The following is a 20,955-nucleotide window of genomic DNA, read 5'->3' as shown; positions in this document are numbered from 1 at the left end:
TTCCCTCTTCCCCTCCCCCTGGTCCTCCATTAGGTTTCTCTTGGTCTCCTGTTAGACCTATGAGTGCTCACTGTTTAGAGTCAAGTTGTTTGATAAAATTAACCACACATTTGACTCCAGTATACCTGGAGTGCCCACAGTGCCAGCATAAAGCTGTTCTTGGATTTGGCTTTTGAGGTCTCTGTGCCTTCACTTCTTTCTGATAATAGAGATAATGGCATATGAAGTAGAGATAGCAATCTAGTACTTGTTTATAAAACTGTTGATCACAAAGGAATGGTTTAAATGCCTTTCCTATCTCCTGTGTATTTACCAGTGGTGGAGTATATGAAAACTAGGACCAGATTTTCAGTTATACTCCTGGTATTTTATAGTTTGTGTTGACCACCTGTGGGATTATTGATTTTTATATTCTTAAGTCACTTGCTTATTTTTGTATCTGAAATCCTATCCAAAATCTCTTCATTTGTACAGTTTGTTTTTTGGGTTTTTTTTGGGGTGGGGGTGGGGGCAAGTAGTCTGAACCTGACTGCTTTAAATGGATTACTTTTATTAGAGATTTTTTTTTTTTTTTTTTTTTTTTTTGCTGAGGGAATGTCTTGGGAAAGTTTTTATTAATGAAGATCCTGATGTTTACCTAAAGCTTGGGATCTGAGCACTTGGACACTACAGGCTTTGGGAATGCTTGCTTGCTTATTTATTTATTTTTAAATAAATGTTCATTTTCCAAGAGAGAGTGTAAGTGAGGGAGGGGCAGAGAGGGGGGTAGACCAAGGATCTGCAGCAAGCTCTGTGCCAACAGCTGTGAGCCCGATGTGGGGCTCAAACTCACCAACAGTGAGATCATGACCCGAACCAAAGTGAGATGCCCCAGGCACCCCAGGGAATGCTTACTTTTAGACATTTCTTAAGTCACCAACCTGTCGTACTCCCAAATTTAATGAACGCAAGATTTTAATTGAACTGACGGTTCTCAAATGCATAACGTAGAACACAGTCTTCAAGACTATCTGTGCTATTTATATGATTAAGTCTTGTGATTCATGTGAAATGACGTAACTGGCTTTAATCTTCACAAGTAGCACAACACAGATGTAATTTGTGGTTGAATTTAATCAGCTCTAGAAATTCGTAAAGAAAACTTGACTTTCTGCTAAGAACCTGGGCTTTCTTTGGAGTTCATATTTGAAGCCTTAATTCATGCGTACTTTCTCCTCTCTTTAGGTAGGTGGTGATAAAAAACATAAGAGAAAGAAGGAGCTTTTGAGTGTATAGTTGAAGCCTTAAACTGGTTCAGGTTTCAAACTAAACTCTAAAATATTGATTGACTAAGCTTTTATTTATTTTTTTAAAGTTTATTCATCTTGAGATGAGAGCATGAACAGGGGAGGAGCAGAGAGAATTCCAAGTAGGCTCTACATCATCAGCCCACGAACTGTGAGATATGACCTGAGCTGAAACCAGGAGTTGGATGCTTATCCCACTGAGCCACCGAGGCACCCCACGTTTGACCAAACTTTCAAACTTAGGTGCTTTTCATATCAGAGGCTGAACTGATTTAAAACTGATTCCTTTGGGATGATTGAGCAATTCCTAGATTCATGACATAAGGCTTTAGCCAATCATAGTTGTTAGGCCAGAAGAAGCATATGCATATTTTTCAAAAGCATTATTAAATGTTTGCAGAGTATCTTGATTATACATCGTACTTTGGGGGCATGTCTAACTGGAGACTTTTTGTTTTTACTTTCATACATTAAGGAACACAGTCTCTTGTACTTGATATATGCCTTGCACTGTTAAATGCAGTGAAGACAAAATTAGCAAAGACCCTGATGGGCATGGAGCTTATATTTTAGAGAATGAGAGGGAGCAACTGATAATAAACAGTATAGCTTATAAGTGCTAAACAGAAAGATATCATGAAGTCAGGAGATGGAGAATGATGGGCGTGTATATGCTATTTTATATAGTGTTGACAGGGAAGGTTTTACTTGTAAGGTGATACTTGAACAGAAGCTGAAGGGAGTGAGGAATCAAGCTCTGTTTACATCTGGGAGAAGAGGCTTCCAAGCAGAGGGACCAGTAAGTATAAAAACCTGAAGGTGAGAGTGTAATTGATGAGTTGGGAGAAAGCAAGGAGGCCAGTTCACCTGCAGCTGAGTGAGGTAGAGAATATTCGAATCAGGGAGTGGCCGAGGAGTAGATTACATAGGACTTGCAGGCCGTATTAAAGGTTTTGGATTGTGCTCTGGAATTGGGAGTTTTTAGGTGGTTTTGAACAGGTGAACATGATCTGATTCATATTGCTTTTTGTTTTTGTTTCTTGAGAGAGCATGAGCAGGGGAGGGTGAGAGGGAGAAGGAGAGAGAGAATCTCAAGCAGGCTCCATGTGCAGCGCAGAGCCCTGCGTGGGGCTCATTCTTACAACTGTGAGATCATGACCTGAGCCAAAATCGAGAGTTAGGTGCTTAACTGACTGAGACACCCAGGCATCCCTTGATTCGTATTTTAAAAGGACCACACTGGGTGCTATATTAAAAATAAAGTACAGGAGGCAAGGGTAGAAGCAAGGAGATCTCTTAAGAGACTGTTGCATTATCCAGGGGGAGAGTTTGATGGTGGCTTGGACCAGGGCAGTGCTAGAGGAGGTGGTCAGATTCCAAATATATTTTAAGGTAGAGCCAAAGACAATTGGATGTAGGGATGAAAGAGAGGACTCACAGTTTTGGGCCCTCCTTCTTCCCCATGTATCACTCATTCTCCTCTTGGAGAGAGATGGAGTGTGTTCATGGGAGAGGGGTCATTTCACCTTGGCCTTGAAGGTCAGTTAGAATTTTGCTTGATGCAGGGCTGGGGCAGAGGATAGAGCATTTCAGATAAAGGAAATTGTGGCAACAGAAGTCTGGGAGTGGAGTGGTAAAGGAGATTGGAATGGTTTAAGAGAAAAGTGTTAAGGCTAAAATGAATGAAATCTTCATTATTTCTTCTCACTTTGTATAAGTACTACTTGTTCTGGGCAAATGGTTATTCCCAGTGCTAGTGCTCTTCATTTAGTATGGTTTCCACACAGCATTCCATGTGTCCTGGGCTCCACAGAAATTGCACATGTTTATGGGAACAGATGTGCTATTGGTAATTCATTGGTCATTGTTACCTTGTTGATCCTTCAGGTTTCAAAAGTAATTTTATTAAAAAAATTTTTTTAATGTTTTATTTTTGAGAGAGATGGAGACAGCACGAGCAGGGGAGGGTCAGAGAGAGAGGGAGACACAGAATCTGAAGACAGGCTCCAGGCTCTGAGCTAGCTGTCAGCACAGAGCCCCGATGTGGGGCTCGAACCCACAAACTGTGAGATCATGACCTGAGCTGAAGCCAGATGCTCAACTGACTGAGCCACCCAGGCGTTCCTCAAAAGTAATTTTAAAGGCAAATTGAAAGTTTGGTTTGTCATACCCAGGTAGAGATACTGAACAGATAGTTGAATATATGAATCTGGCGCTCTAGGCTAGTGAACTATAATTGAGAATTATCTATTATAGGTGGCATTTAAAGTTATAGAACTGGATTAGGTCAACTAAGGAGAAAAGGTAGCTAGAAAAAGAATTAATGAGTTGCATGGACTGAGCCCAAGGGCACTGCACCAGGATGTAAAACTCTTTCTAGAGGTGTAAGGCAGTGTGTAGTATGAGTCCAAAAACCTAAGTGACTGCTCACATGGGCAAGCCCCTGCTGAGACAGGGACCAGTCCCTCCCTGGTTAGGAGGCTGTTCAGGCTCTTGGTTTTGTGGTGGTAGCAGAAGCTGTCAACTCAGACTTGAGTTGCAAATGCCTTTTGGCCTTCTCTTAGTAGCCCTGGCCTTGGAGCTGGGCCATCCTGGTCTGCTGAGGGAAGCAAGCCTGGTACTTGGGGAGGGTTTGTAGAAGGTAGAGGGTGATGTCAGATTAGGCTTAGAGTTGAGTTCACTGTCCGTGGGGCTGTGCTGCAGGGAGTGGTTGAACACAGTTCATTTAGAGCATAGGAGATAAGATCTACTCTGCTGAGTAATATTTGAGGGAAGTGGGTGCTTAAAATGAGTGAAAGCAAACATGCCTACTAATTTTGAACTAGTTTTGAAGGTTAAAAGTTCTAATAATTAGTTCCTTACCTATTCCTCATACACACTCATATATGCACATGCATAAATATGTGCACTTTCCTACCCTCTTTCAGTATATACTAAGAAAATCTTCAACCTTTAAAATATTTTTTTAGTTCATCTCAAGATTCTTGGCAAGTAGTAGGTACTGCTTTTCTTTGCTCAGATATGTGTAGCATAATAATTAAGAGTATGAACTCTGGAATCAGATGAATATGAATTTGACCTTTAATTCTGCCACTCACTACCATTTTGGGTAAATTACTTAGTGTCTATAAGCCTAAATATGCTCTTCTATAAAATAGCAACAACAATGGTGTTGATAGAGAGGAACAATAAAGAATTCCTTTATTATCTGCCCAAGTTTGGATCCACCTGAAATTAGACAGATTGTGTACTTTTTGCAAGCAAGGAAGATGCTGGTAGAGCAAAAGAAGCTAAGCAGCATTGCCTTTTCCCAAACATGCCAATCAGAAGACCACTAGCCTGAGAGTAGATAGAGGCCAGCACTGTAGCAGATGAATACTGGAGGTGAGGAGTAAGCATTTCTCCCTTAAAAAACACCTACTTTTTTTTCTTTCTTTCTTTCTTTCTTTTTTTTTTTAATCTCTGTACCTGGGATGAGGCTTGAACTCATGACCCTGAGATCAGGATTCACATATTCGACCCACTGGGCCAGCCAAGAGCCAGCACCCCCGCCCTCCCCAATACCTACCTTTTAACATGAAACTTGTGAATCACTGGACATTGCCTTCACACAGTGAATATTAAATACAAGATTTGTTGTTTGCATGTGGTGGGTGCTCAGTAGCTGCTTACCACTTGAGCATATTGCCACCAATGCTTATAAAGGGTTGGGGTTTTGTTTTGTTTTGTTTTGTTTATTTGGAAAAAAATACATACAGATGTACAAAAGCTAACTTAATTAACACCTGTGTACTCACTACCTAGAATTAACAAATGTTAGCATTTGTTAATACATACTTTTTTATTTTTCAAAAATAAAATACTAAAGAAATTGAAATCTTTGTAACTTCCCTTCCAACCCCGCCTCAACTTCATTCCTATTCACTGGAAGCAATTACTATCAGGTTTTTGGTGTGTTTTCTTTCCATTCCATGTTTTATGGCATCTTGTAGTTAACAAATGACATCATACTGATCCTACTGTTGATATCTTTCAGTAACTTTTTTTTTTGGAGCTCTACTCACATTAATATATGTAGTTCACTCATTTAAACTGCTATAGGGTATTTTATAATAACTCGTAACTTTATGTATTATATGCAAGGACCCACTGTTTGTAACAAATGTATATCACCAAAGTGTGGCCAAAGGGCCCAGGGACTTCTTCCATGTGTACCATAAATACAGCCATTGGTAGGGCTAGTTGATGGGCTCCAGAATGCAAGTACCATAATGGCCATGGATTCTCTGGTGAAGCCATCTCCTCAATTTCATGGCCTCTGCCCATGATTTAGAAATGAAGATCACGGGCACCTGGATGGCTCAGTCAGTTGAGTGTCTGGCTCTTGATTGTGGCTCCGGTCATGATCTCGCAGTTTGTGGGATTGCGTCCCATGTTGGACTCGACTCGGTGCTGACAGCATGGAGCCTGCTTAGAGTTCTCTCTGCCCCTCCCTCCTGTGCTCGTGTGCGCGTATGCACGCACTCTCTCATAAAATAAGCATTAAAAAAAATGGAGACCAAAAAATATCCTTCTCAGAACCAGAACCAGTTAGGGAAAGAGAGGAAGATGAGTGGGAACCCAAGATTCCAGATTCTAGATTCCACCCAAAGTATATTTCATTTATACTCTGAAAAAAATGGGGGTTCCTCTTCCATATTTGGATATTCCTAGTAGGTGGACCTTCTGATGTTAGTGGTCCTTTTATGAAAAAAACCCCAAACCCCAACTCTGATCTAAAAGATTTTAAGTGGCTTTTTAGTGACCTAGCAACTGGAAATTGAAGAAAGGGTAAAATGAAAACCACCCCTTAAATCATATTTGCAAAGAGAAGTGTGCCAAGTGATCTTTTATTATTCTAGAGTCATTATAAGTTTAATTTGCGTTATGTCAGCTACTTAGATCAGAGCTAACAGCATATTAAACTCCATTCTGTTTGTACCAGTTCCATGGTAACTTGGGTGTGTGTGGAGTTGGGACAAGTGGCAGCTGTGACGTCTGGTCTATAGAGTGATTTCATCATGGTGTGAGCTCCTGGATCACCCCGGATGGAGAAGTATCACTGGGTGGTGTGAGCTAACCTCTCCATGCCCTTTAGAATGATCCAAGCAATGGGAGGAAAGATCCTAGGTTGCTGGTCTGATCTCGGGGAATAGCTTACAGTTCAAGATCAGTAATTCCTTGGTGATACTGAGAGGTATAACTATTAGTTTTCCTATTCTCTTTTTTAATGAAAAGAAAGCTAGTTTTTTGGGAATGCTGTATAAATAGTTCTTTGATACTGGAGTGTATTTGTGGTTCTCCAGTTCTGCCCTCTGCTGACCTATACAGATCAGCAGAGGAGGAGCCTCTGAGTCATGAATCTGTGCTTACGGTGGCTTTGAGCTCTTGTTTGTTTTCACTGCCTCCCGTTCCTTTTATGGGTTTCCGGTTGCCATATCTTTATTTTTTTAGTTGTATAAATATGCTCTTCGATTGGAAAGAAGTAGTGTGATCACATAGAAGTTTCCTTACCCTTGTTTGTTCATTGGCTCTCCCAGAGTACCATATTAAATCATTAATCTAAATGTTTATTGCTTCCGCTGATAACATTAAAGTTACTTTTCACAAATTAATACATCAGTTTACCATACCCAATTTGTGTGTGTTACTCTGAGTTTTTGTGTGGAGTAAATACTGACTTGCTGTGACAGTAACTCATTAGGAACTTGCCTTACCATGCCTGTTTTTTTTGTGGGGGGTTTTTTTTTTTTTTTTTGAGAGAGAGAGAGGAAGAGTGCAAGCTGGGGAGAGGGGCAAAGGGGACGTGAGTGAGTGAGTGAGAGAGACAGAGAGGGAGTGAGAATCTTAAGCAGGGTCCACACTCAGCACAGAGCTCTATCTGGGGCTCAGTCCCACAACCCTGGAATCTTGACCTGAGCCAAAATTGAGTTGGTTGCTTAACCGACTGAGTCACCCAAGCATCCTACCATGCCTGTTTTTAAATACAGGATTTTCGTGTCCTGTTTTTTTCTCTTTGTGGAACAGCATTTTGAGAAGACTAGGAATTCTTTTTTATCTTTAATTGAAATAAAGGTCACATAACATAAAATGCACAGTGTTGTGCAACCATGCCCATTGTCTGATTCTAGAACATTTTCATCACCTCCAAAAGAAACCCCTTATCCATTAGGTAGTCATCCTTGTCCCCTTTCCCTCAGTACTTGGGGAATTTAATCTTTTGTCTGTCTGTATAGATTTGCCTGTTCTGGATATTCATATAAATGGATCATACAGCATGTGGTTTTCAGTATCAGCCTTCTCCCACTTAGGTCAATGTTTTGTTTTTTTCTTCGTAGAGTTTATTTATTTAGAGGAGAGAGAGAGAAAGCATGAACTGGGGAGGGACAGAGAGAGAGGGAGAGAGAAAATCCCAAGCAGGCTTGGCACTGTCAGTGCAGAGCCCTAGGTGGGGCTTGAACCCATAATGGTGAGATCATGAGGAGATCATGACCTGGGCCAAAATCCAGAGTCACATGGTTAACTGAGCCACCCAGGTGCCACCTGCCCATGTTTTCAAGGTTCACCTGTGCTGTAGCATGCATCTTCATACCTTTTGACAGCCCCAAAGTATTCCCTTATATGGGTGTCACATTTTGTCAATTGATGGGCACTTGGGTTGTTTACAGTTTTTGGCTGTTACGAATATTTTTGTTTGAATAGCTCTTTTCATTTTTCTTTGAGTATATGCCTAGGAGTAGAATTGCTGGGTCATGTGGCAATTTTATATTTTAACTTCTTAAGAAACTGCCAGACTCTTTTCCACAGCCATTGCATCATTTTACATTCCTACCAGCAGTATATGCAAGTTCTAATATCGCCACATCTTTGCCAGTGTCTGTTTTCTGGGTTTGATCTGGGTTATCCTAATGGGTATAAAGTGGTCTCTCATTGTGTGTGGTTTTTTTTTTTTCATTGTGGTTTTTACTTGTATTTCCCTAAGGACTAATGAGGTTGGACATGTACTTATTGGCCATTCATATATATTTTTTGAAGAAATGTCTGTTCAAGTCCTTGGCCCATTTTTTAAATTGGGTTCATCTTTTTGTTGAATTGTAAGGAAACTGAAATTCTTGATTTGCTTGAGGCAGAGAGTAGCACTGAATTGACTTCAGCCGTTGGCGTCACAGATCTCCCTGCCAGTCTTGCCCTCACAGTTGAGTCAGGTGCACCTCCACATCCAAGAATGCAAGGTCCTCCCCTTACTTCCTCTATGAGAGGGCGCACCCTTTCCCCCTACCGCTTTATCATGCCCACAGGCCAAACACCGCTGTAAACACTGTGGGTTGGATTCTCTTGCTCTTGTAAGAGTAGGGCAAAATAAGATAAACTGAAATAGTAAAACTTAGTTTTTTTGGAAGATTTATAGAGTATTTGGGCCAGAGAGTCACAGAGTTACAAGAAGATTGTAACAGATTCCTCTGCTCTATTAAAAATAACTACAGTAGTAACTGGAGATATCTGGGGAGCAAATGGGAGGTAAGGAAGTAGAGGGAGGTACTAAAAATAATTGGTTCAAGAAATTTTGATAAGAAGAGAAAGAAAGAAAGGGGCCAGTACCTGCAGGGAATGTGAGGACAAGAAAGGGTTTTTAAAGTGATTTGTCTTAAATCAGCTGCTGCCACTGGGTGGCTTAGTTGGTTGAGCTTCTGACTTTGACTCAGGCCATGATCTTGTGGGTTCAAGCCCCATGTCCAGCCTTACACTAAAGCATGGAACCCACTTCTGATTCTCTGTCTCTCTCTTTCTGTTCCTCCCCTGCCCACGCACTCTTTCTCAAAAATAAACATTAAGGGGAAAAAAAAAAAGTGATTTGCCTCAACAAGATCTTGCAGAGAAAGGGAAATGGAAAATTAGGAAGATAGAAAAAGGCTGACTGCAGCAGTGGAAGTTTTGAGGTGAATGGAGATGGAACCAGTACCCAAGTGGAAGGGTTGTGTTTATTCATTTCAACAGTAGGAAAAGAAGAGGGTATAGGTTTCAGTGCAGGTCAGGTAGAAGACGTGGTAGTGGGAAGAAGAGGGAATTGTGCTCAGAGTGCTTGTATTTTCTCAGTGCCTTCGGAAGGAGGTGGTGGGGAGAGAGTATAGGAGATGAGAGGAAACAAGGTGAAGTAGCTATTTTGGAGAGCACACAAGTGCAGTTAGTTTAATAGAATACTGGGACAGTGTTGAGTGCCCATTTGAGATTCATGGTCCTGAAATTAAAGTGAAACCAGCACATTTACATGTTCCTTAGCAGCATCTAGGTATAAGCATGGAGTAGGCAGATGGTTGGGTTTAACTTGCATTGGCATTTTGCCAGGCAAGAGCAACAGAGGGAGAGCAGAGCAGAGGGGAAAAAGTATTTATAAGGGGTTAAATATAAATGGTGCACTGTGGAAGCTTAGCTTGAGTAGGAGAGAAAAGGCCATGGAAGCATAATATGTAATGAAAACCTTGTTGTTGGGATGAGGTTGAAGACATGCTAGAGTTATCAGGTAAGTGACGTGGGAAAATGTGAAGTAGCAATGGTAAAGCTGACGTTTTGAGGTGGTGTGGTTCGTGGTACTGACATGGTCTTTAGCATGTGGCTGGGCTGGGTGGCTGAGGTGGGGTGAGGGCAGGGGAGGTCATGGTATTGAATGGATCATCTGCATTTTTGTTGGAGTCACCTTGAGTAGTGTAGCAGTGGTGGAGAGAGGAAGACTGTGAGCCATCATTGAATGAGGGACAGTGTCCAGTATATTGTAGACTCCGGCCACAAACTTCAAGGACCAGAGTTTGGGAAGAAAAAAGAGATATGGTTTGGCACTGGACTGAATGAATGAATGAATGAATCGGAAGGATGGATGGTTAGAAATTTGGGCTTTTCCAATCAGGCAACTTTTATTGAAAGTTAAAGATCTCTGAAATCTTTACCTGCTGGGTTCAGTTCTTTTAAGACTGCTTTTTAAGAACAGAGGTTCTTAAACTATAGCCTGCTGGCCAGATCCAGTTTGCTGTTTGTTTCTGTGTTTTTAGAACTATTCCCATTCATTTTCAGGGAACCACTTAGTTGACACATTGTGGCAGCTTTTATGCTGTGATGGTAGAGTTGAGTAGTTGTGACAGAGACATCCTCACAGAGCCTGAGATAATGTCTCTTTAGCCCTCTGCTGACTCTCACTTTTGAACAGTAGTTCTCAAACTTAAAAGTGCCTCAGGTTCACCTGGAGGGCGGTAAAAACACTGAGTGCTGGGCTCCATCCCTAGAATTTCTGATTCACTGGGTCTGGGTTGGGCCCTGAGATTGTGGATTTCTGACAGGTTCTCAGGAGTTGCTGATTCTGGAAAAATTCCGGGGACCACATTTTAAGAGCCATTGCTTTAGATATTTAAGGACATGGTCAGGTTTCCTTCTCCTCTTAATCTTTTCTGAGCCACTTGACATGATTTACTGGCCTGTCTATCCCTTTTAAGTCTGATGCCCCCAAATGTAATGATTCTTTGGGTGTGGCCTAATCAGCACCATGTGCACTGAAATTGTTGCCCCTTCTGGCTCTGTGCTTACCTAGGAGTTTCTACTTTCTTTCCTGGGTGGTCTGATGGGATGGGCTTTCTCTTGGACTTAAATGAAGCTGTGTTAGGGAGGGCAACACTGGTAGAAATCACCTAAACTCTAGGGGACCTAGGAGCCAAACACTGTTGTTTGGAGGAAAGAATAAACCTTCCCCCACTCCCACTTATTTCTGCCATAAGGTGTTGAGTAATGTAGAGATTTGACTTGGGCAGATTGAGCATGTGATTACAGGTAGGATTTGGGACTCTGACCCCATCCAGTAGGAGTGTTAAGAGAACACCTGGGAGAAAAGATGGGTGCTCAGCTGAACCAAGTCTTTTAGCAGAGGAACCTTTGAAAGAGGTTTTGAAAGCAGTTTCTAAAAGATGCAGAGACAATGATTCAGATTTCTCTTATATTCTGCTCCATGCGTAAAATTGCTTTCTCATTCTTTGAGCTGGTCTCCCAGCCTGTGTTCTAGTTCAGAAGTTCCCTTATAGCCTAGTTGTATCCTTAATGGTGAAGTGGTTGCACCCTCATGAGTTCACAAGTAGATCCGTGTCTGTCGACCAGTTAGTTGTTTCTTAGCTTTCGGTTCCCGGTCAGGCTTGGCCTGTCTGGCCTGCTTCTGGTGAGTGCTCTTCACCCATTCACTTGCACTTTCAGAGCTCTGCCCTGCTTCTGCTTGCTGTAGCCCTGCCTGTCTCTGTCTCATTTCCCTTCCTGACTTCTCTGATTGTGCCTCCACGTTGCCTTTCTTATTTTCTCTTCCTCCTTTTGTTTCTCTGCGTTCATCACAGTGTACCTCCCCCTTCACCCCCCTCAATCTGCTAAGACATGCCTTCTCAGCCTTCGGTGAATTCTTGGTCTCTTGCTAAACTTCCCCTGTGTGGGCAGCTGGCACCCTCTGGCCATTTTAGAGTTCTGCAAACTGACAGAACATGAGAATCACTGAGGCTCTGGGCTTTATAATTTGGAAGTCATGGGAGCAACAGTGAGAAGGTAGCCTTTGCTTTGCCCTTCTAGATTAACAGGAGATCTGTAAGTTAGCAATGGTCTACAGAATCTGGAAGCCACGGATTCAGCGTAAGGGAGAAGTGTTTGGCCAGGGTAGGTCAAATTCAGGATCTGACCTGGGATTCAGAGCAAAGGGCCTCTGAACACAGATTTCCTAGAACATCAGGAGTGGAAGGGAATCAAGATGGCCCTTTCTACTGACTCTGTACTGGATTGGAGTGAGGGGACAAGCTGGAAGGTCTGCCTTTATCCACCATAACCCCCCCCTTTCCTCAGTTCTGTTTTACCTGTCTTATTTGTCTTTAAGACAAGAGTGTATTTGAAGAAAAAGTTTTGTGACTAAAGAGTCATAATGGGGGAGTTCGGATACTGGTATTGTCTAAATCCTCATTTTACAAATGGGGAAATAGAGGATGAGAGGGAAAAACTACTTTCTATGCTCTTAAGAAATGACAGATAGGAAAAATATTAGAGAAAGTGGGGGGGGGGAGTTTCTGAGGAAAAAAGTCTGTAGAGATAGAGCATCAAAAGCTGAATTACTTGAGAAGTGTCTCTGAGAGATTATGTGATGTCAGAAAAGTTCTGGAGACTTGAGCCTCTTTCCTTAATGGGAGGATGTGAGTGGAACACTAGCCGCTCAGCCTGACTCCGAGAAAGGAGAGCCCTAGGCTGAGGAGCAGTAGCCCTAGCAGAGTCATTTCCTGGCCCTGCTGAGCCCCAAAGGAAATCTCAGAACTTCGCTCCAGAACAAGGTCCCACAAGAATGTCTCTGCATCCAGGGCGCTGTGGTTTGATTCCACTAGAGTTTCCTAGGGTTCTGAGGGAGATTGCTCAGCAAGACACAAAAATGCTCTGCAGTGAGGCCAGCAGATGCAGCAGATGCATTCCTGGGACTCCTGCTGGAAGGTGTGGTTCTGAAAGGCCTCAGGGAGTTGACAAAGTGGTCATTAATTCCCCTGGAGCTCCTGACAGCCCCAGCCAGTCTTGGCACATTTTCTCAAGGATTTCTAACTATGGGGCATGGGAAACTGGGATAGTGTTTTTAGTTTCACAGGTTGATCTGATCAAGGGGCCTGAACCTTAGGGCCTGTTCTGTTTATGGAAGCCAAGCCTTTGATTTTCCCATGGACATCAGGAGGGTTGAGTTTTAGACTTGTATATACCAGGGGCAGAGGTTAGAAGGCAATGCCCCAAACTGAAAACCATCTTGAAGGAGATGGTCAGTTTTTACCTCTGCTTGCTCTGTTGGTGATCCTCATTCAGGTTGTGAGAACTACAAAGCAGCAGTGTGTATACAAGTAAATCAGTGAGTCCTCATTTCCCATAATGTACTTTTCAACAAGTACTGAGTTCCTGCCATTTGGCAGCCGTTTTTCTAGACACTGGAATTATATCATCGAAGAGAACACAGTCTTGCCCATGATCCTGGACCTTCCTTTCTTGTAAGGGAAGATCCACAAATACTGCTTCTTCCAGTGGTGACGGGCTGTGCAGGCAAAAATCAGGGTGAGAATAGGGAGCATGGAGCTGCTGTATAATCCTAGCGTTCTCTATGAAGAGGCATTTGAGAAAGGCCTGAAGGAAGTGAGCGAGCAAGTACTGTGGGTATGTGGGGAAGAGAGTTCCTAACAGAGCCAAAGTGCAAAAGCCAAGCAGGAGCATGGTGGTGGGTTGGAGGGGCAGTGCAGAGTTGGTGGTGGAAGGCCAGGGTTGCTGGAGCTGAGTGGGTGAGAGGGGGTTGAGGTCAGAGTCTGCTGAGATAAGTCTAAACATGGCTTTTCAAAAGGGCTTTGCCATTTACTTTGAAATGGGAAGTGATTGGAACATTAAAAGAGGACTCTGAACACTGTGTAAAGAAGAAACTGAAGGGGCACCTGGGTGGCTCAGTCGGTTGGGCCTCCAGCCTCGGCTCAGGTCAGATCTCACATTCGTGGGTTCGAGCCCCGCATCGGGTTCTGTGCTGACAGCTGGCTCGGAGCCTGGAGCCTGCTTTCGGTTCTGTGTCTCCTTCTCTCTCTGCCCCTCCCCCTCTCATGCTCTGTCTCTCTCTGTATCAAAAATAAATAAAACATTAAAAAAATGAAAAAAAAAAAAAAGAAACTGAAGCAGATCAGAGGGCAGAAGAGGGGCACCTGGGTGGCATCATCTGTTATCTCTAGGTTTAGGTCATGATCTCGTGGTTTATGGGATTGGGCCCCGGATCGGGCTCTGAGATTAGCATGGAGTCTGCTTAAGATTCTCTCTTTCCCCCATCCCTTTCCTGCGTATGCATGTGTGCTCTCATGCTCTCTTTCTCAAACTATAAATAAACTTGGGAGACCACTTAGGTTATTTATTAAGGTCAGATTATGGATACATTTTGAGATGGTGTTCATAGGATTTGATTACATGTCAGATGTGAAAGAAGGAAGATTCAAAGGTGGCACCAAAGATTTTCAGCATTCGCAAGAATGGAGTTGTCACAGAAATGGGGGAGACTGGGGCCTACAAAATTTCTGGTTTGGTGAGTAGTTTTAGGAAGAAGATGTAGAAATTCAAGGTTGACTTAATAATTGTTTCCTTAATTTTTTGCATCCTTTCTGTATGGTTTCTATTTGGATCATTTCTACCACAATTTTTTTGGGAGAAGTACAGGTCCCAGTATACTTTCAGGAATCATTACCCAGGCCTCTAGGATTCAGTGTGGTCAGAAGATGTGGATACTTAAGAACTTTGCGTAGATTCATTCTCTGGGACATCCCTCATTTCATGGTTTCCTAGAGCTTCTTAACAAATTACTACAAACTAGGTGGTTTTTTTGTTTGTTTGTTTGTTTAGAGAGAGTGTGCACATGAGTGGAGGGGAGGAGCAGACAGGGGGAGAGAGCGTTCTAAGCAAACACTGCACTGTCAGCACAGAGCCTGATGCGGGGCCCAAACCCACAAAATGTGAGATACTGATACTGAGCCGAAACCAAGAGTCAGAGGCTTAACATGAGCCACCCAGGCACCCCATAACCTGGGTGGGTTAAAACAACACAAAATTATTTTCTCACAAGTTTTGGAAGCTAGAAATCCAAAATCCAGGTGTTGTGGAGTCACTTTCCTTGTGTAGCCTGTGGAGAAAAATCCTTTCTTCCTCTTCCTAGCTTCTGTTGGTAACCCTTCTTGGCCTTCCTTGGGTTATGGATACATCCTTCCCTTTCTGCCTCTATCAAGGAATGGCATTCTGTCTCTATGTCCCTTTTGTCTTTATGTGGCTTTATAAGGATACTCATCATTGGATTTAGGGCCAACCCTAATTATGACCTCATTTTAATGTGGTTACCTCTGCAAAGACCCTGTTTCCGAATAAGGCCACATCCACAGATCCTGGGGATTAGGACTTCAACGTATCTTTCTGTGAGAGACAATTCAGTTCATCACACATCACATATTCTGAATCAGGTTTGATTGTGAAGGTCTCCTTGGCTTAAGTGTCTTTAAGGATGAGACAGAAACTGCTGAAAAAGTTAAAAAACAGGTCCCTCCCTCTGTGTTAGGAATGACCCATCTGTTAGAATGATATAAAGTTTTTTTTTTATTTTTTAAATTTTTAAGAAAGTTTTATTTATTTTGAGAGAGAGCAAGCGAGCAAGCCTGAGCATGAGAAGGAGAGGAGAAGGAGAGAGAGTATCCCAAGCAGGCTCGCGCTGTCAGCATACAACCCCATGTGGGCCTTGATCCTACGAGCCATGAGATTATGACCTGAGCCGAAACAAGAGTCAGATACTTACCAGACTGAGCCACTGTGGTGCTCCTGAAATAAAAATTTTAATGTGCAGAAAGTTTAAGTAATTAAAGTTAGACAAGTTTATTTTGCATTATTTTTTGAAACTTGAAGACTTTAAGTTATGAAGTAAAAATTGTGAAAAAAAATCACAAAACTGAAAGTGGAAGATGAAAGATACTTAAAATGATGAATTTTAAAAGTAAGAATTATAACCTGAGGGCAGCTGTCAGTTGAGCCTCTGACTTCGGCTCAGGCCGTCATTTCACAGTTCAGGCTCTGTGCTGAGAGCTCAGAGCCTGGAGCCTGCTCTAGATTCTATGTCTCCCTTCCCCTCTAACCCTCCCCAGCTTTCATTCTTTCTCTGTCTCTCTCTCAAAATAAATAAACACTAAAAAATTTTAAGAATTATAACCTGAACTTGTTTGTCCAGAGGTCTGTATGCTAGGTAGAAAAGCTCTGACTGATGTTTTAAGCTCTGGCTTTTCAAGCTCTAGCTGTTTAGTTTTCCCAGCTGGGGCAGCGAGTTGACAGAGATGGAATGCAGTGGACCTGGGTCCCTGGGCCCCAGCTGATGCTGTGGGAGCACAGCTCCGCTTGCCCCACTGGCTTTTTCCTTAGATTCTCACATGTCTGGGAAGGTGCCCAGATGGTACATGGCCCTCACTCTTTAACTGCTGCTCCCCTTCTGTGCAACACCCAGTACGTGTACATTCTTCAGTGGTGTGTCAGGAGTTATTAGTATTTCCCTCTTAAGTCATCACATGTAAAGTCTAGGGGTTGTTTATCAAAGGAACTTTGAGTTCCTATTCTGATATCACAATGATAGGACTCTATGAGGTATAGCAATGTAATAAATTCCTTAGCAACAGCATACGTCTGTGGCCATTGTGAGTTTTATGGAGCTCCTGTTGTTTGGTAAGGAATACTGTGGAAGTTGGACAGAGGGGAGAGGAGGAAAGAGATATGGCTCTTTCTAGCCTTCAAGAGATTTGAAGTTAGGAGAAGCCAGACAGGAATCAGAGGCTCCTATAAGAACTGATAAAGATGCCACAGCACTGGAGCCTATAGGAAAAAAGTCTCTGAAATGTTTCATTTAACAAGTATCTGGACAGAGGGTGGGAGAAGTTAGACACAGGGATGTGTAGAGGGGCACCAGAGCCTTTAATGGTGACGGCCTCAAGCACCAGAGGTCTTCATTCCGATTTTCCTGCCTCGGTGGTTTGGTTGGGTATCAGTTCCCAAGGAAGGCCTGTCAGGCCAGGCTGCTCACCTGTTTTCTGGCCCAGTCTTTTCCAGGTCACGTGGAACATAGTGAATCCATAGCTGCTGGAGTGTAGGGGTGAGAGAGAGAAGGGCACTGGACGCATCGAAGCTGTCTGGATAGGGCTTTGCCTTACGGACTCCAGTGTGGCTTAGTCACATGCACCCTTAGAAAGGGGATTATTCTGAGTATTCTTGAAGAATGGAGGCTCATTTCATGTCAAGTGAGAATGTAGCCACAGTATGTCCTCAGGGGAGGGACCAGTGGTGAAGCCACCATATTTTTGGGGTGACCATAGGGCAAATAATGTACAGACATCATTTCCTTTGACTAAGCTAATCTTTTGTAATCCTGGCCCAGATGTGGCTCCTGAAAGTAGTTTCAGTTCTTTGTCTAAGTTGAGATTTTTAATTTAGGACCCAGATGGGGTAGGGAGGTAAACTTCCAAAAGGTCTGTTTTACTCCGTGTGTCACTGTCCTGGATTCCTGGCAGGCAGCAGTTTCATTAGAAAAGCAGATTTCATCCTGACTCATCTGCCTCCATGAGACGTGTGATACAACTTCTTAGCACTCGTGCAGCCTGCCGTCTCACTAGACAGAGCGGAGGGCCATCCGTTCTGCAGCAGTGGTGGCTACAGGCGCCTGGCCCGGGCCATGGAAAACCTTGAGAGACAGTCTGTTATGTGGCCGGAGCTTTGTCCTGGAATTTCCTGGCCTTTGTCTGTCTGGTGTAACTTCATGTACTGAGACGCCTGTTTTGAGTTCACTTCCTTCTGGGGGAAGAGTGCAGCTGCCTTCCACAGAGCACTTCTGCTTCCTGCACCAAATAGCCTCCCCCTCCCTCCCTCATGCCTGTGGGTAGGATGAGGGGAGCACTCTGGGCAAGTGTGGGTGTACCAGCCCCCAAGAGACAACATGCTAGTGGAAGTCAGTGTTCACAGAGGAGAAGCCGTTACCATTGGGTAGAAAAGCTGCTTCAGCCAGCCTGGCCCATACCTGCTAACCCTGGTTTCTTTGTCATATTGCAGCAGAAAAAATCCTACCTGGAGCGGAGTGTGAAGGAAGCTGAGGACAACATCCGGGAGATGCTGATGGCACGGAGGGCACAGTAGGAAACCTCTAGTGAAAGCTTCCTGCCCCCTTCCATTTCTGGCAGAGGGACCTGTATGGGGAAACTCCTTCTGCCCCGATGGACTTTTTATTTGAATGATCTGGTAACCCTGTTTTCTACTTCACCCTGATCCCGGCTTTGCCTGCCACCCCTGCCCTACAGGAGAGGGAAGATGGGAGCCAGACAGGGGAGCTCTGCCCAGACCTACTACTAGTTATGCTGGTTAGGCCAATAAAAGGAATCTGTTCCCCCACCCACTCTAAGTCTGCCTTTCTTGAGAACGGAGGGCCAGAGAGGCAGAGGCTTTCAGCCTCAGCTCCTCCCTGACCTGTCCCCCTCCAGAGCTTTGGCTCTGTTCCTTTGAGTAAATCCTTCTACTTCTGAGCCTCCATGCAGATCAGGAAGAAGGGAGACGAGGGCATAGCTGAATTTAAGTCAACCTTGGTGGCATTCTGCCTAAAGACTGATTCCTTCCCTGCTTACTCCCACATGTTTCGTAAGAAAATGCAGTCATGCTGTCTCTTGGTGGACAGTACAATCCTAAGGCCTCCTAGACGCTTGTGCTGAAACTGGGTCGGGAGAGCCAATTATTAAAAATCAAATTATGTAATTATTATATTTAAAATAAGGTAATAAATATTCAGACTTGCCCCTTCCTAATGACTAAATCTGGCCCTTAGCTATGTTTTTGAGGTTAACAGTCTATTGTATCTGGATGATGGAAATCGGTGTACTCCTGCGCTTTTCTTCCCAACGCCACATCAAGTTGGTAGCTTGAAATCAGCTATTGTGGGATCATTTACTCCACAGTAATCAGGTGATGGACAAAACATAGTTTTGTTTTAAAGAGAACTGGTAGTTTAATATTTGTGAGCACCTCACTGCTTCAGAGAGCAGGTGGGCAGGCTGCGATCTGTCAGCTGTAGCCTCTCCGAGCCGCCAGCTGAGCGAGATTGACTTGCTACCACGGCGGCTCAGCGCCACCCTGCGGCCAAAGCTGAGATGGGTGGCTGCTTGTGTGTGTCTGTAGGACAGTTACTGGAAGGTCCTTTCCTAGGCTTCCGGGTAAAAGCACATAAAACAGTTTGGTGAGCTTGTCTCTTGAGCAGACCAGGGAGAAAAAAAGGTTGGTTAAAATAGCACCCACCCTCAGGGGAATAAAAAGGCAAATGGATCCCTCCTCATATACTAACACTGCCTACCAGCTGACAAACCCAGGGCTTGTATCCTGTCTGGAATAATTCAGAAGGTTGAGGTTTAAACAAATTTATTGAAACATACAGGGCGTTAGCAGAGAAATCATTCCGTGTGATTACATCATGTCACTACCTTGAGTGTATAATTTTAAAATTATAAATATATATTTTATAACTAAGCCTTTGGCCAAAAAAATAAAACTCATTTAGCACATTTGTGAAAGGCCAATAAGAAATGGATTTTGAACATTAAAAAGATAAAGTCACTGAATTAAACAGCAGCGCAACCCCTGCTAATCTAGAATCCCACTGTGTTGAAGGTAGAAGTGTCTGTGCAGAGCTAGTCATTTTCATTTATGTCAGCAATCAGAAGAGATGGGGCAGGCACACCTGTTGAAGGCGGTGGCGGAGCTGGCAGGACCAGAGGGCTGGGCTGGTCAGGTGAGCATGTCCCAGAGACAGCAGCAACAGAGCGCAGTCCAGCAGGCTGTGAGGCAGGTGGATGGGCCCAGGTCATCCCGTCTTTGGTCTTCTACCACGTATACTGGAGGGGGACGTAGAGAGAGGGTGAGAGTGAACTGGCACAAGCCCACAGCCACTTTCTCTCTTCCTAAAGACTTAACCTCCATAGGGACAGGTACAGGAGCCAACAAAGTGACCTCACAGTAAGGCAGCTAGAGAGGTAAGTGTCTATTGCTGCTTGGTCTATACACCGAGCAGGGTCAGACAGTACTCTATCCTATACATTAGATACAGCTATGCCATCTCCCACAAAGGAACTGCAAGCACCTAAAAGAATAACCAGGAACCCTCATTTTTCAAACCTAGGTGGATGCGCATCCCCTAGCCTCTTCTACACAAAGCTGTGGGAGGCAGGGGTGAAGACCAAGTGTGAGGGATGACTGGAGCCTGGACCTGTGCTTTTCTCAGAATGGGGTTGGAAATCTGAGCCCCGTCAGGGCTAAATGCTCTATTAAGAAATATGCATGCTAAACAAATTCACAAGTCTTAAAGGATCCCAGAGGCCCTTTAGGAGTCGGTGGACTTGCCGCTGACATCACCCTCTCTTCCTGTTAAGCACATACTTAAGATGGCTGATGGTCAACCTTGGCCTCAGAGGATCTGTGGTAGAAAAATCTTAAAACAACCCCTACTGCCAAACTCATTTATAAACTTTTTCAAAGTTAGTTAATGAATACATGAATCTTACAAATTAAATTGGTCCATTGGCAATCTTTCAGTCGTATTTTTCTGCCACCTCTTTTGGCCAGTCCTCTCTCTGGAGCCTGGGTGTAGTAGCTACAATATTCCAGGTCAGTAGTGAGCTTTTTTCTTTTTTAATGTTCATTTATTTTGAGAGAAGGTGGTGGGGGGAGGGGGGCACGGAGATCCCAAGCTAGTAGTACAGAGCCCGACGTGGGACTCAAACTCCTGATCCATGAGATCATGACCTGAACTGAAATCAGGAGTTGGATGTGTAATTGACTGAGCCACCCTGGTGCCTAAGTAGTGAGCTTTTCTACACTGTCCCACTGGGGCGGTGCCATCCACAGGCCTCCATCTCCCTTTCTCTTGTGGTGCAATTTTCAGGTCATCTGGCCTGGCTCAGCAACACTGTTCTAAGGTCTGGCAGATAAGACCCAGCCCTGGGGAAGCTGACTGCCCATTTATAAGGTACATTACCTGATTTAGTCTTAACAGTAGTACTTGAATACAGACAGTACTATCATTCTTATT

At 43.7% G+C, this 20,955-nt stretch overlaps 1 protein-coding gene across 2 annotated transcripts in view; it reads left to right on the top strand.

Annotated features, from left to right (window-relative positions):
- The window catches only part of PFDN1 (prefoldin subunit 1), a 62,352-nt gene extending 44,073 nt beyond the window's left edge, over positions 1 to 18,279 (top strand). The window contains exon 4 of one of the 2 annotated variants that reach the window (XM_029942045.1): positions 17,940 to 18,279. In XM_029942045.1, the coding sequence (XP_029797905.1) occupies positions 17,940 to 18,023 (84 nt within the window). In that variant the 3' untranslated portion in view covers positions 18,024 to 18,279. The remainder of the gene's footprint in view (positions 1 to 17,939) is intronic. The other variant, XM_029942046.1, reaches the window with a different exon arrangement.
- The last annotated feature ends 2,676 nt before the right edge of the window (positions 18,280 to 20,955 follow it).

Source organism: Suricata suricatta, chromosome 6, assembly GCF_006229205.1.
Source record: "Suricata suricatta isolate VVHF042 chromosome 6, meerkat_22Aug2017_6uvM2_HiC, whole genome shotgun sequence".
Lineage (NCBI taxonomy): Eukaryota > Metazoa > Chordata > Mammalia > Carnivora > Herpestidae > Suricata > Suricata suricatta.
This window is presented reverse-complemented; position numbering and strand designations above follow the sequence as displayed.